The 16,433-nt window shown below is 46.5% G+C and overlaps 1 protein-coding gene across 1 annotated transcript; it reads right to left on the reverse strand.

Moving 5' to 3' along the window:
• Positions 1-1,731: 1,731 nt before the first annotated feature.
• LOC103301426 (galactoside-binding soluble lectin 13-like) lies at positions 1,732-5,890 on the reverse strand. Its single transcript, XM_054710963.1, has 4 exons — positions 5,876-5,890; positions 4,234-4,310; positions 3,531-3,741; positions 1,732-1,845 (listed from the first exon to the last, which is right to left on the reverse strand). The coding sequence occupies exons 1-4, from the start codon at positions 5,888-5,890 to the stop codon at positions 1,732-1,734; spliced, it is 417 nt and encodes a 138-aa protein (XP_054566938.1).
• Between the last annotated feature and the right edge of the window lie 10,543 nt (positions 5,891-16,433).

Genomic DNA, 16,433 nt, shown 5'->3' on the forward strand with positions numbered 1-16,433 from the left:
TCCTCTCGTTTCTCACTTCCCACCATCCCTCTCATCATTTCATTTTTCCCTTCCCATCCTCTTTCTCTTCAATTATCTTAGGCCCCCATCTCTCTCCTTCCCTCTTTAATCCTTTCCCCCATTGATCACTCATCCACTCCGTGCCCCTGTGTCAGTCCCTCCAATCTCTGTGGTTACACTGTCTGAGTCCACCCCGGTTCCTTCCCTTGATCCCCTTACCTTATCCCTCCCTCCACCACTGACCCTGATCCTCCCCAAACCATATATATCATTAGGCCCTTTACCGTCTAATCATATTCACCCTGGAATTAGAACCAATCCTGTGGTTCTGGTGTGTATGATCATTTTAGTGTTTAGAAACCTTTGCTTGGTCACACAGCTTTAGACCATGCTCACTTCAGCCTGTGTTTGTGTGAGCAGGGCGGGCCCCAGCTGGTACAGCCAGGTCCGGAGCTCCTCTGTCTCAGTACAGCCAGGTGAGGGTACAGGGACCTTCCTGGCTTGGCGGCCCATGGCCTGACTGGGGTCTGGGTCAGGGAACCCAGGGAGGGTGGTGACTATAAATTCAGGAAACTCCTGGCCTTCAGCTCCCACCTCTGTCAGAGCCGCTGATGAACTGTGGTCACTCTGGGCTGAGTGCCATGAGGATTCAGCGCACATGGATCCAGGGCCCCCTCAGCAAGTGTCCCTCATGCTGAGAGGTGTTCGGACAGACTCTCCTGTGGCCTCCATCAAAGCGCAACAAGATGGAACTTTCATTCAACGTGGCCTCGGCTCAGAGTTCTGTGGTCCTTTCCCAATTGGTTTCAGAGTCAATCCAGCAGAACTAGGGATTCTCTAAAGGCCAGGGCTCCCATCTCTGCCCGGATGCCGGGGCCTTGTGTGCGCATGCGCATGTATTTGAGCAGAAAGGCACAGGTGAGACGCTGGGGTGAATGAATTACAGGTGCAGGTGTAGGGAGTCCCCAGGTGGAGTGAGACTCCTAGTGTCTCCCGGATGCTCCTCCCAGATGAAGTCCTGCTCACAGTTCAGTCCTGTGTCTGGGGGAATGGAGGCAAAATGGGCCCCTGGTCCAGGGACTCCACATCCTTTTAGGACAAAGTGCTGAATATATAAAAATATGTTCTCGGGTGAGGATTAAAAAAATTATTTTAAAGTTCTGGCCTTGTCACTTTCTTTATTTCCCCCAGTGCATCTTACATAAAACCAGGCACAGCGTCAGTATATATTAAACATCCCTATCAAAAAGGAACAATTAAGACTATTCACCTGATTTTCCTCAAAGTACAAAGTTTCTTTCCCAAACCACCAATTATAGCACTTTGTGTGCAGACAGACGCCTAAAGTCTTAGTTTAGCTATCTGAAATTGGGGAAGGATTTTGCTTCAGAGTTTCTCACATGCCCTTAGCACTACATCATAAGAATATGGTTCCAATGTCTTCTCAGATATTTCATCAGCCTGTCACTCACTCCTTGTATCAGAGAAATGTTTCTCCACTTTGTTCCCTGATCTCTCCCACAATATTCTCACACCCCTCTTGGTGATAACCACAGACTCTTTTTTTTCCCTCTCTAAAGCAAGAAGCAAATCTTGTTAAGTTTTCAGGGGTTTTAATTACAAAGTGTCGGGGAAGGGTGAGAACCCATGTTGTTAGTGAGCTCTAGGAATCACAGAGTCACTTAGGTGGAGGGATCTCCTTGACAATGGGGTGTCTGGTCACATCCTTCTCTAAGCGACAATCACTGAGGTCAGGGACACATCTCTCCACACCTGGATCATCTTCAACAATGCTGGGTCAAATCGATGTGGGAAAGCACAACATTGGCTACCATTTACTGATATCTGGAAGAGAATATGTGTCAGAAATATGGCATGCCACCAAACAAACTTACTGTCTTCCTTTCCTTTCCTACCCTACACACACACCGTCCACCAGAAACTCCTAGTCACACTCTAAAACCCAACAGGCATGCTTCTTTCTATAGCCTACCTTTTGTGATGATTTCAGACAGTTATTCACACTATTTTCTGTGTTTCTCTCATTCTTCCACTGAGGTGTTAGCACTCTATATTGTACTGTCCATGTTTGCCTGGGCTTCCCTATGGCCAGGAACTGTTTCATGAATTTTGAGTCTTGGTCTTACAGAGAGTATCATAGGCTAATTGGTCATTAAGTGTTTATTGAGTGCATTTGTTTTCGCTCAGTTAAACTTTACTGCCATTTACTGCTGATGACTCAGTAGCTCAGATTTGGGGTGGTAAAAGGTAAAAAATAAAACTATTTTTTCCCTATTTTTTTATAGAGCGTGGGTGGGAGAAAGGGGATCGGGGAGAGAATAGAGACAGACAGAAAGAGAGAGACCAATATGAGACTCAATTGGTTGCCTCCTGCATGTGCCCCCATGGGGTTGGGGATTGAACCTGAAACCCAGATACACGCCCTTGATGGAGAATCGAACCTGAGACCCTCCAGTGTACAGGCCAATTCTCTAACTACTGAGCCAAAACTTGAATGTTTCTAAAGAGGAGGAATAATACATAGGATTAAAGTGAGAATATTTTTATTCAGCTTATAAGCAAATGGAACAATGCCTCACTTCAATCATAGGACATTAAATCTTTTTGCTTCTCCAATGATAGAAGGTTTAAGCATACACTTTATGGGTGTGGCTATGGAGAAAAAGTGAACTTGTTAGGTCTTAATTTTTCAATTTCGAAATGCACACACATTTTGAACCAGTTATTCAATTCCTCTGAAATTATCCTATTTTATAAGAATAGGGAGGTTGATAATGACAAAAATGAGATATAGAATGAAGCATCATTCATGAGAGCAAAATATGGAAACCACCTAAATGTGCATGAAGAAAGACCAAGTTAAATTATTCTTAAAATACTTCTATTGGAATATTATGCAAACATTAAATTATGTGGGGACATCACAAATAGAATGATGTCAGTTTCTCTAATATCCATTCTTTGACAACAAATAAAATCTAGTAATCAACGTGTGATTTCCATAGCAACTTATAACATCATTTGTTTAAAAATAAAAGCAGATAGAGATAAATGATAGATAGATTGATTGAAAGGTAGATAGATAGACTTGAACAAGCATATAGTACCTCTGGAAGGAGCATAAAGGAATTAGTAAGTGTTGCTCTGGAGAGAGGGACTGGGTTTGGGAATGTAGGGAAGATTTAAATTTAGACTGGTTATAATTATTTATACGCATATTTTAACAATCTCCTATATGAAAACTGAAGGAATGACTGCATAGGTAGAAATGATGGCTGTGAGTGAAGACAGGATCTTCTCTACCATGGAGAATAAAGACATGTGTGCTGATCTTGACCTGCTTAGCTTTGGAAAAGGACCTGAGCATGGCAGTACAAGCAGAGGGTGCTCTGTGATGAGAGGGGCAGGAGATGAACCACAAGTGACTCTGGGGGCCAGGCCAGGGAGAGCTGTGTGCTCCTGTGAGAGCCCTGAGAGCCCATGGAGTGGATGTTCCTGGGCACACTCACCTGGTACTCATTTGACTGCACCGAGATGCACAGTTCAAAGGGTTGGCCATCCTCAAAGGGCATACCAGTGGATTTCACTTCTTTACCCCATTTCCCACACTGACGGCTGTTCATCACCACATTGTTGCCAAAGTACACTCGGAAATAGAAGGCGATGTCTGAGTCCTCTTCATTTCCAGTGTGGAAATCCACCTGCATTTCTGGGCTCATACTGAAGGCAAAACACGCAGCATGTTGAGCAGGACTCTTCCTCATGGGGCCCACATCCCACACACACATACACACCCTACCCAACTCCTCCTGGGGGATGGAAGGCCTTCCTGGGTGACACTGCAGCACGTGTCCCTGTGGGGTGCTTCAGCTTGTCCTGCCCAGGCTGGGGAGATGCCTCATCTCTTAGCCCAGGACTCACACTGAGCAGCAGTCACTGGCCCGAGGCTACTTTTCATGCCCTGGAAACACTGTGTCCCTTGATCATAAGCTTCAGCTCCAAAGCTTGTTGATCCCAGCCCCCAGACTTCAACACTAGCCCACAGACATGCACCTGTAGGTTTAATGCCTGGCACCATATGGGTCTCCAGGAACTGCAACTGCATTGGGCTTCCATTATGCTATTTACAAACTTTAACCTCAGTCATGCATGAAGTGACCTTCAAAGCTCTAGTAATCTCACTTCTCCTCCCCATGGGCTATAGATACTCACCTGAAAGGCATGGTAGGTGTCGCTTTGATTTTCACTGAAGAACCAACAGACAAGGATACAGATTTTGTATATGGGACCTGCCATGGGAGACAAGAGTGGTTGAAAGGGGCAAGGCCAGGTGTGGCCGCCCATCCTATAACAGTTCCCAGTGGCAAAGCAGGTTATACATCAAAGGACCTTCTTCTGAGGACCCTCTTCTTCCCACCTCACCACAGGCAGGTCCCTGGGTCTTTGAAGAAATGAGAAGGTTGAAGTTAACATCAAGAGTTCAAAAGCCAGGTGGCCTGGATTCTAATGCTGATTCTGCCTCTTACTACCAATGAGAACTGAGTTCCGTTACTTGAATGCCCCCTGCCTCCATTTTCTCAGTAAAGGAGGATTATAAAGATTCCTATTTCATAGGATGTTCTCAGGAATAGCTGAGCTACTAGATGTAAAACCTTTAGCATGGTCACTGGCAGGTATAGGGTCCATACAGGGGTGACTTAGCAGAAGGGGAGGGCCCTTGCTGGGATTCTACCCTCCCATCAATTTTATCTGAAACTCTGAAGGTATGGCTTTAGGATGTAAAAATATAAAATATAATAATTCACTCCTGTATAAGATAGTTGTTTAAAGGGAGAGGGAAATAATGGAAAAGGAGACTCCTGTGTGTGGCATGTATATGCATCACAATTTTCAAGGGCAATGGTGTCCTTTCAGGAATGTGTACAAGTTGCGGAGGACAGTCAGTACCTGCACACAGGGTGGGAGACACGAAAGTAATTAGATAGAATCTGCAGGTTGTTCCTGTAAGCTTTGTCTGGACTGAGGCTGGTTTTGTTCCTTCCATCTTCAGGTGATCCATTCTCTGAAACCAATTCTCCCAACAACCTTCCCCAGAGAGTCAGGATCTGCTTACCCCCCTTTATTTTTGTTACGGCAAAGGAAGGACTGGCTGGAAGAGGAGACCTGAGGCAGGAGCAGGGGTCACTGTGTTCTGACCTAGACAGGAGATCCTGTGCCCCACAGTCTGAGTTCACCTTCCCCCAGCCTTCTTGAGAAGGGGCATCTGAGGACTGACTCATTCTGTTCTCGTTAATGCTCAGAGAGGAGTGCTGGGAAACCCACTCTCCCCAAGACCTCCAGTCCTGCCCACCAAAAGCCACAAGGTTACACATGGAAAGAACCACATCTGATTAAACAGTCACTACCATGTACGGGAGAACCCTCACAGGTGCACACATATTCATAGTTCAACACGCAATCATAGACATGGAACTCACTGTCTCACACATACCTCCCAACACTACTACTCATGATGACATGCACAGCTGTTCAACCACTGCCCCAGCTGCACTCACACACACACATACTCAGAGGCATGAAGACAAATGTGCAATCTCACTCCTTGCACCCATTCACACTCCCTCATCCTAGTCAGCTGTCACTTCCCACACAAAGTCACAGTGTCTCAATAGAGTTCACCCTCAGTCAGATACCACCAAATGCTGACAGTAGATACACTGGCCCATCCTCTCTTTTCCATATATTCACAACCCTCAGTAAAACGTTCCCAATATTTTCATCTCAGAAAATCCCACTCTTTCCTCCTTCCCTTATGGGACTTGGGATCATTGAAGGCTGTGCCTTTTCAAGTCACCTGTAGCGCTGCCATTGTTGTGCCTTCTGCTGGAAAGCTCTTCCAAATTGTGAGTAGTTGTGTGTGTGATCTCTGCAAGCAGCAGGTTATAAATGATTTCTGGAAGCCCCGCCCTCTGACTCCCTTTCACTTGCTAAGTCTCTTCTAGAAAGATTCAGGTGAAAAGGTGTGAGGTATCATAAATATAATCAATCACAACTAAGTCCTTGAAAATAATCTGTCATGATGCAATAGAAACTTCAGTGAGGAAATTGTGGGTGAGGAAGGATTAGCAGGAAAAATTCATGAATAAGGGTGATAGAATGAGAGGGTATATAATTCAGCCTACATGCCTCTCACCAAGAATTTATCCCTCTGAGCAGAACCCACCCAAAAGGCACACATATTTATACCTTGAACAATGGCAAAGAACTGGTGATCCTGGAGGTAAGGCCTCCCTTCCAGAGGTCCTGGGAGATCATAGAAATTGATCCTCAGCAGACCTAGAGATAGAGACAGAGAAAGTCTTTTGTGTCATTTCCTTTCCACAGTAGGTTCCTTGGCTCTGTTAATACTAACAGTGATTTAGCCTTTTTGTTTCACCTTCTTAGTCAACTTCCAACATACATCAATCAAGATTGGACATTTAAGATGAAAAATTCTTTGTAATAAGAACACTTGAATAAGTATGATTTCGTCATGATGACCTATTCAATAAATTATAGACATCCAATTAATGACACATTTTAGAGTCATTAAAAAGTTAAATAAAACAATGAAAAAACAAGTTAAATCAGGAAGTTTTTCAACATTAAGATTTTTAAGTGGAACACAATGAACAAAATAAACTGAAGAGCAAAATAGAAACAGAGGCATGGATACATGGAACAGACTAACACTTACCGGAAGGAGGAGATGAAAGAAGGTGAAGGGGTTAGCCAAAGAACATGATGCATAACCCCTAGACCCAGACAACAGTGTGGTGATGGCGAGAGGAAAGGGGGCCAGGGGTTGGTTTCAGGTGGACAAAGGAGGGGAAGGGGATAGGGAAATCAGTGTCAACAGATGTTAACAATAAAAGTAAAGTTAAAAAATTTTATTAATTAAAAGATTCCCAATTGGGCCTCCCTTGCCACAGGGAACTCATGGGATAATGACACCATGGGAGCAAGCCCAGGTGAGCCTGCTAGAGAGGCCAGGTGGAGAACTAAAGCTTCTTGCTCAACTGTCAGACATGTGAGTGAGGCCATCAGGGACTGTCCAACCCTAAAGAAGTCACCAGCTTACTACACCCGCATGAGAAAGCAGACAAAAACTACAGAAGAACCGTTCAGCTGATCCCAGCCCAAATCGTCAACCCAAAAAATCATGATCTCACAAAATCATTACTGTTTCTAGCACCTAGACAACAGCAATAGATAAGTTATGTAATTCTGAAATATTCACAGATGAATTTACTGATGTTTAGGGATTTGCTTCAAAAGAAGCCAAGGGTGCTCTAGCCCAGTGGCTCATTTGGTCGAAGTATTGTCCTGTACACTAAAAAAAAAAATAATAATAATAATAAAAATCAGATATGGTTTGATTCCCAGACTGAGTACATACCTGGCTTCTTTTAGGTCTGATCACTGTTTGGGGCACATAGGAGAAGCAACCAAACTCTCTCTCTCTCTCTCTCTCTCTCTCTTGCTTCCCCTCTCTCTAAAAAACCAATACACATGTAGAGGTATAGATGAACAAGATGGGTTATATGATGATAGCTGTTAAAGCTGATGAGTAACTGAGGGCTTATTGTACTATTGTCTCTACATTTGGTGATGTTTGAAATGGAAATTTCCCATAATAAATAATTAAAGGAAAAGAAGGGAAGGAAAGGAGATAGGAAAAATGGAAGGAAAGAAGGAAAATTACTATTCTATTAGAGAAAGAATGCGAGTTTTGCAATGTAGAACAGCCAAATCATAGACAGATTCATTACTGAACAGACTCCTGACTCCTGGGCCAGGCCCTTTCCATCACCCAACATGGTCAGGGGCAGGAAATTTCCACAGGAGAAGCAGTCCAGGTAGGAATATTTTCTTTTATTACTTGAGAAAATCCTCATGGCAGGTAGGTGTAAGTCATTAGTAATGGTGAGACCTTTGATGAAAAATTATCTTTATTTGTTGGAATGTATTGTTGATCTAGTTTGGGGGAAGAAACATTTGTCAGAATGAGACAGAATAGCAAGAAGGTAGGAAAATTCTTTGGCAAGTGGAATGGGGAAACTGAGACAGACAGCTGAACAAACTAGCACAGCAATTACTGCCAGTTACAAAATGTCACCTCCCTAGAGATGATATCTAGGCCTCTGTTGTATGTGAGCTCCAGGCTCAGAAAAGCAGCAAAACTCTGTGGGCCACAGAAGGACCAGCTGTGATACCTGGTGCCAACCAATCAGTGGAGACCATGACCCTGAAAGGAAAGACCCGGAAAACTCAAGAATAGTCCATTGAGATCTCCCCTAAGACCTCCCCTAAACTCCCAGCCTTTAAAAACCCTCAAAACAAAGGACCCAGCATGAGCCCTCTCCTTCCAGGGAGCACGCCCATGCCTTACCCTTTCCTCTCTCCTTCCCCCAGAGTGTGCATCACCTAAACTCTAAGGGACCCCCTAAACCTGTTTCTAGCCCCACCTTTCTCTGATTTTCCAGTGAGCTAAGGGCACCCCCACCTTGGCAAACTTCTTCATGATAACATTTCTAGTGAACCCCAATCAGCCCCACCTAGGCCTTCTTCTTCCTGATAACGTTTCTAGTGACCCCAATCAGCCCCACCTAGGTCCACTTCTTCCTGATAACATTTCTATTGAACCCCTCAGCCCCACCTTGTCCCACGTCTTCTTGAGAACATTTCTAGTGACCCAATCAGCCCCACCTTGTCCCACGTCTTCTTGAGAACATTTCTAGTGACCCCAAGCAGCCCCAACTTGGCTCTCTTGTTGCTTCATCTATCCTAAGCCCTTCCTTTTTTCAATATCCACAACTTTAATAAACAGTCTCACAATGACCTTCTGTTGTGAAATCTTTCCTGCATGCAGTCAAGAACCCACACATTACTGGAGGGCCCTAGGTTTATTCACTCCAGACCTGGTCACTGTCCATTGATAAAATTGTCCACTTGGGACTGGAAAGCGTGTGGAAGCAACTTCTCCCCTTGAGGTTGGATTGTTTTTAGATCCAGCACAGCCACAGGAACTGGCTGACAGTACTTGTTCAACTTGCTATTTTCCAGCATGTTCCTTGCATTAGACTCCCTGTTGGGCCATGATGTGGTAGGACCCAAGTTTCTGAGCTCTTTGATCTGCCCACACCTATAATTACCCACCTGTGATTACACAAATTCTTTCTCGGAAGTCTAATTTCTCTCCTGGAAAATGAAGTACAGGTACATAAATTCAGGAATAAATGAAGACTTTATCAGATTTGGTCCAAATGACCAAAAGCACATGTGAACATGAGAATTTTATACTTTTCACTTATGTAGTAAGAAGGATTAATTTACAATGTTGAAAAATCATTCTCCAAATACTAAAAATCTTCAGACTTAAACTGGAAATAAGAAGGGAAACCTTTCATTACTTGCCCAAGTCCCCTTCCACGCTGGGGTGAGGGCAGGGTGAGGTAGTGCACTCAGGCTTAGGAGTCTAGAGGGGAAAGACAGGCACCTTTTTGGAATAAAGCAATTAATCACATGACCCCAGGCTGAAGGAAGAACCCATCAAAGTGCAACTGTGGTTTGTAACTGGGTCTGGATTTGGGTGGCATGTGAACAGAAACTTGAAACACTTTGTATCAGGAATTACCAACTGATAGGTAATTTCACATTTCATATTCCATAAATCAGGCATGCACAAAGACTCATGCCTGCTTACATTCAGTGTGCTCAAAGCAGCCTGGAGCAGGAACTTCAGACAACCAAGTGTGGGTCCTGAATTGTATGAGGCGATTGAGTACTTACTAAATTATTTAAGTTCATAGGCATCATCATAGATGCCCCACAACTACCATAAAGCCTCCCTTTTCCCTTCTCAAAAGGACATTTAGAACACACACACACAATTTATGCCATGAACTATGGATCACGGCCTCGTCCGCCAGGTGTCAGTCCAAAAAACACTTCCTCGGGGCACTCACTCACTCCCTCCTGAGATTATGTCAAGTCTCTTTGTTACCAACTCCCTTTGGCTCCCTATCATGCACCTTAAAAAAGAGTTCAATACTTATCCCTTTAATCTGTCCCCTGCCCTAGACTAAACTGTCTGCCTTGTTGGCAGCTATGCAGTCTGCGTCCAGCACAGGGCTTGCCAGAGCAGATGCTCTCTGTTTATTGACATCATCATCATCAGCCATAATCAGGAACCAAGTGCAGGTGAACCGGAAACAATTTGATAATGACGGGTCAGGACGTCCAAATACCTAGGAGTAAATCTGATACAAGTGTGCAAGGTCTTCACACTGGCAACTTCCAAACGTTGCTGAAATCTAACGCAGGGCCTGGGGACCGTTCTGGGAAGGAGCCAGACATGACCCCCTCTCTTCAGGTGCCTACCTGGTTGAGAAAATTGCTGCTCCGGGGACTCTCTGTCCTCTCTTCTGACGACAGCAATGTGGGAGTGGTGCGCGCGCGCGCATGTGTGTGTGTGTGTGTGTGTATTGTGTGGGAGTGTGTCCTCCAAAAAAAAACAGGGAAGTCAACAAAGCAGACCGAGAGGCAGGCAGATGTTCACTTCCCAAGTGCTCTCTCCTCTCCCCTGGAAATTCGCTCCCAGCCTCAGATCAGATGAAGGGGTCAACACACTGCTGTCCTCTGAGAGGATGTGAGACCAGAGAGGCAGGCCTGGGTTTAAATACCAGTGGGCACCACCTGGGGGGAGCCGTGGTAGGTCATGGGAGAGGAGAGGTGAGGTTTCACACCTCCCTACCCCCAGGTTATTCCTGCTTTGTCTGGCTGACTCCGCCCAATAAATAATTGCTCTCTTGACTTGACAGTCTATTTTAAAATGTCAAACACCACAAGGCGAGAACGTAGGTATTTGGTTTTAGAAATTACAGAGGCCCTGGCTGGTGTGTCTCAGTGGTTGAGTGTCCACCCATGAACTAAGAGGTCACCGGGTCAATTCTGTCACATGCCCAGGTTGCAGGCTCCATCGCGAGTAGGGGTTGTCCACGAGGCAACTGATCAATGATTCTTGTTCACCTTTGATGTTTCTATCTTTCTCTCCCTCTCACTAAAATCAACTAAAACATTGTTTTAAAAAGAAAAGAATGGAAACATTCAAAGATTAAAAATAAAAATTTACTTACTTTAGTTACCTATGAAGAAGAAGAAGAAAAAGAAAAAACAGATCCTTAAACCAAATATTTGTGTTTCCCATCATGGATGCACAAAAGAAAAATCAAATGGCAGCTGGAGAAAACGCTCTTTAGAGTATATTACTCTGCTCACCGAGTTTCCATTCGGTAGGTGACTTTACATTTCTACGGTTAAACGCTTTTGCAAAATATTTTGTGAGGAAATTTGAAAACATCTTTAAAATATTTTCACTGAAAAACATTCTAGTGTGTGAAAGTACACACAAGAAGTAAATAATGGGAAGCAAAACAGAATGCTTCCCCCACTGAAAAGTGGTGTGACATTTTTGAGGTCTACACTTCCAAGTATTTTCTGTGTCCACTCTTAGAAGTGTACATATAATCTGATTTAAAAATCAAAAACCAAAACCCCAGTCTGATGACCGCTCAGTGCTACTCAAAGCCCCCTGACTCAAGGCCCTGCGCGATGCCCGCCCGCTGCATCAGCAAATCCGTGCCCGCCCCCACCCACCATCCACCACGGCCCTGTCACCCAGTTTCATGTCGCCTCCTTTAGGACGTTTCCACTGTCCACTTCCACAGACAGGGAAGCCCTTCCGGAGGTCCTGGACTCCCCGAACTACAGCGCACGGGGCGGGATCCGGGGTCACAGAAGCACAACTTCCTAAGGAGGGACCAGGTTGAGGGAGGACATTGCTGTTCACCAATGGTCCCAAGGGCTGGGAGGAACCACCCAGCTTGGATGGAGGGTCAGGCATTGGGCAGGAAAAGGGACGCCCAGGACCCTGGACAGAGGCCCTCAGGACCCCAGACTCTTCTCCACGTGGATGAGTCACTGGAACTTGGGGCTTCCCTGGAGAGGAAGCCTGAGCGCCACCTGCCACCCACTTGCAGGAACCCGCGCATGTGCACAACAGGGGAGGGTGCCCTCCCCATCGACTCTCAGATCATAACTGCCATTCAGGTGGGAAAGTGCCCACATACACACCCTCATGCATTCACTCTGTGGTTCCGGCCAAGTCCCCGCCCACCTCAGGCCAACCACCTGCAGCAGCACTTTGTCCTGAAAGGATGTGGAGTCCCTGGACCTGGGGCCCATTGTGCCTCCATTCCCGCAGACACAGTACTGAGCTGTGAGCAGGGCTTCATCTGGGAGGAGCATCCGGGAGACACACAAGCCTCTGTCCACCTGGGGCCTCCCTACACCTGCACCTGTAATTCATTTACCCCAGCGTCTCACCTGTGGCTTGTGCTAAAACCACATGCGCATGCGCACACAAGGCCCCGGCATCCGGGCAGAGATGGGAGTCCCGCCCTTTAGAGAATCCCTAGTTCTGCTGGATTGACTCTGAAACCAGTCGGGAAAGGACCACAGAACTCTGAGCCGAGGCCACGTTGAATGAAAGTTCCATCTTGTTGCGCTTTGATGGAGGCCACAGGAGAGTCTGTCCGAACACCTCTCAGCATGAGGGACACTTGCTGAGGGGGCCCTGGATCCATGTGCGCTGAATCCTCATGGCACTCAGCCCAGAGTGACCACAGTTCATCAGCGGCTCTGACAGAGGTGGGAGCTGAAGGCCAGGAGTTTCCTGAATTTATAGTCACCACCCTCCCTGGGTTCCCTGACCCAGACCCCAGTCAGGCAATGGGCCACCAAGCCAGGAAGGTCCCTGTACCCTCACCTGGCTGTACTGAGACAGAGGAGCTCCGGACCTGGCTGTACCAGCTGGGGCCCGCCCTGCTCACACAAACACAGGCTGAAGTGAGCATGGTCTAAAGCTGTGTGACCAAGCAAAGGTTTCTAAACACTAAAATGATCATACACACCAGAACCACAGGATTGGTTCTAATTCCAGGGTGAATATGATTAGACGGTAAAGGGCCTAATGATATATATGGTTTGGGGAGGATCAGGGTCAGTGGTGGAGGGAGGGATAAGGTAAGGGGTTCAAGGGAAGGAACCGGGGTGGGACTCAGACAGTGTAACCACAGAGATTGGAGGGACTGACACAGGGGCACGGAGTGGATGAGTGATCAATGGGGGAAAGGATTAAAGAGGGAAGGAGAGAGATGGGGGCCTTGGAAAGTTGAAGAGGGTGAGGATGGGGAAAAAGAAGTAAAATGATGAGAGGGATGGTGGGAAGTGAGAAATGAGAGGAAAGGGACGGAAGTTGAGAAAAGAGAACGCTCAGAGATTGAGAACATGTGTTCAGTGAGAGAGTGGGGTCAGAAAGGAGGCTGGGAGAGGAGATGCAGACACCCAGCAAAGGAGGAGAGACAAGGAGGCCAGAGAGAGGGGCCCAGGGAGGAGGGCTCAGGCCTTGAGCCCCTGGCGTGGAATAGAGAGAAAAAACCTGGCCTCAGGCAGAGGGTCAGCGGCACCGACGGAGGACAGCGGAGAGGCCCAGGCACGGGGAGGGCAGACGCAGAAGGGCCAGCAGTGGGCCAGGGAAAACCAAGTGAGGAGGGGAAGGTGGGTGGACATGGTGAGAGGCTGGGAGGCTGAGAGGTTGTGTGAAGGCAGGCCCAGGCTGATGTCAATAGTCACCTTGTCCCCCACCCCCACCCCCCGAAGGTCATATAGGAGAGAGGGGACCCCTCCAGCAAGGACACAGGTATCCCGGGGAGACACGTGGTCACCGTCGTCTCCCGCGTTGCCCACAAGGTCGCAGACACGCGGGAGGGTCTCGCTGGCGTGGTGGCCGGCAGCAGGGTCTGAGGCAGGCAGGAGGGTCCCGCTGCACAGCTGAGGGGTGACGAGGGCCAGGGCGGTGCTGTCTGCCCCTGGAGGGGTGCCTTCTGTGAGCCAGTGAGTGACAATAGCAAGTGGGAGGGCAACAGTGTGAGTGAGGGAGGGTGCGAGCAGGGGCTCTCCCGCTGCTGGGTGTGTGACCATGATCAGAGCCAGGCAGAAATGAATGCCACCCTGAGTCCTCCTGGCCCCTCCCTGAGCCCTCACGTGAGGCAGTCAAAGGACCATAATGGAGAGGAGCTGTGAGGCCCTGGGTGTGTCCGGGTGTGAAAGGAAAGGAGTTTGGGACTGGAGAACATCTGGGAGTCCCTGTGGTGTAAACGGGGGAGTAAACCTCCGAGGTCTGTGAGCACCGGGGGGGGGGGGTTCCAGTGTGTGATGGGCTGACTGCCGCAGAAATCGGGGGACCGTGGGAGAGTAGCTGGGTGCCTCCGGAGAGTCCCAGAGGACAATGGGTGAAGACATGGGAGACCTCGGGGAGAAACCCCAAATTGCAACTCACAAAGCTTGTAACTTCTAGGGGATCTGTCATCCCATCTCACTTGTAATGCCACCTCTACGCTTTGGTCTTTTTCTAGGACTTTTATTCTTCTATATTAATTTATTTCCTTATCTACTCCAATGCAAAGTGTCTTACTATAATTATGTTAGACACATAATATATGATTTATTAACATCCTGTGAGACTGAATCACTGGAAATTTCTATAAACATTCTATTGGGATTTTGTTTAAAAACTGATGACTTCTTGGGTTATTTTAGGGGAGAACTGGAATTTTTAAAAAATGATTCTCTTCTATTAATATGGTGTATGTGTCTATAGATTCAGGTTTCTTATTACAGTAAATTATATGTGTTTTATAGTTTCCTTGATTATTGTTTTTGCAGACATAGGTAGTAAAACTCTAAGTAAAAACAATGAATGATAATTTCAGGATTTAGTTTTCTTGGGATGGTGAGGACACAGGAGGTAATGGGGAGGGACATGTATTTTGTTGTTGTTGTTGTTTATCCTTCCACAGATTTTGAGAGACAGAGTGGAAAGGAGGGGGAGAGACACACAGAGAGAAACATTGATGTGAGAGAGACACATTGGTTGGTTGCCTTCTGCACACCCCAACCAGGGCTGGGGATCGAGCCTGCAGCCGAGGTATGTGCCCTTAACCAGAATCAAACCTGGGACCCTTCAGTGCTCAGGCTGATGCTCTAGCCACTGAGCCAAACCAGCTGGGGCAGAGGGACACCTATTTTTGATATTTGGGTTCTTTCTTCTTTGGGGTTATCCTATTTAATAAAGAGGGAATATGCTAATTGACTGCCCCGCCCTCAAAGATGGCAGCAGCCACAGGCACAAGATGGCTGGCAGGGGAGGGCAGTTGTGGGCAATCAGGCCAGCAGGGGAGGGCAGTTAGGGGCGACCCGGCAGGCAGGGGAGGGCAGTTAGGTGTGACCTGGCTGGCAAGGGAGGACAGTTGGTGGTGACCAGGCCTGTAGGGGAGGGCTGTTGGGGGGGACCAGGTCAGCAGGGGAGGGCATTTGGGGTGGACCAGGCCTACAGGGGAGAGCAGCTGGTGGCAACCAGGCCTGCAGGGCAGGGCAGTTTGGGGGGACCACACTTTGACTATAACAAAGTGGAAGGGATTAAATCCTTTCCTGTCCTTTTTAAATTGCTGCCAAACATTGGGATAATTGTACATTATGCTGTTGTAATTCTAAAATATAAAGAGATGTGTTATCTTTGTCTCCAAGCACCAAAAAGATGATTTTTTTATTGATTCCCAAGGGTGCGAGGTACTATTATAGGTAATGCTATCTCTTCTTTTTTCTTAAAATATCTTGCAATTTCTGGTTAACTTTTACACTGACCCTTTATTAATAAAAAGTATTAGTATTTTAATACTCAGAATAATTACTAACTGTTATTGAATTATACACTAATGTTGTGTATACTTTAAGTTTATTTGTATTGTTGACACTATTACAGATGTCCCCTTTCCCCTGCGTTTGCCTACATCCCCCACCCCCACTTCCCTCTGGCCATCACCACACTGTTACACAGAAGTGAGTATCCGTTCAGGTCTCATTCTTTTGAACTTCATCTCTCAAACTTCATCTGTAGTCATGGCACCCAGAAGCTGAAATATAGGAGAGCTCCAACTCCAAGACCTAGTCAAGCCAAATCATATGCCCAAAAGCAAACATGCACCCAAATTCTCCTCCTGTCTAACCTCAGCTTCCTTCATCCTTCCAAATCACTTTATTGATATCTTTAATACCTGCTCTGCCCTTCTCCCAACTGGGAAACTTCACTGCATTCTTACAATTGTAACATATGGTTCAAAGAGTTCCCCATTCCCCCATTCTCTCCCTTCAAAGGATCCAGTATGTTCAGGCCCATATTTCTGAATGCTTACCTGTGTCGGGAACTAGACCCTATGCAGAGGTGTTGCCAAATTCAAATCTTTAAAACAAAT

This window comes from Eptesicus fuscus, chromosome 21 (genome assembly GCF_027574615.1).
Source record: "Eptesicus fuscus isolate TK198812 chromosome 21, DD_ASM_mEF_20220401, whole genome shotgun sequence".
NCBI classification, from domain to species: domain Eukaryota; kingdom Metazoa; phylum Chordata; class Mammalia; order Chiroptera; family Vespertilionidae; genus Eptesicus; species Eptesicus fuscus.

Bases quoted from the DNA above. Each gene is read 5' to 3' on its own strand.
- LOC103301426 (XM_054710963.1), bottom strand. The intron at 3,742-4,233 runs GTGAGTATCTAT...TTTTGCCTTCAG, and splicing joins ACACCTACCATGCCTTTCAG to TATGAGCCCAGAAATGCAGG. The intron at 1,846-3,530 runs GTGAGTGTGCCC...ATTCTCTTCCAG, and splicing joins TGCAGTCAAATGAGTACCAG to ATATCAGTAAATGGTAGCCA.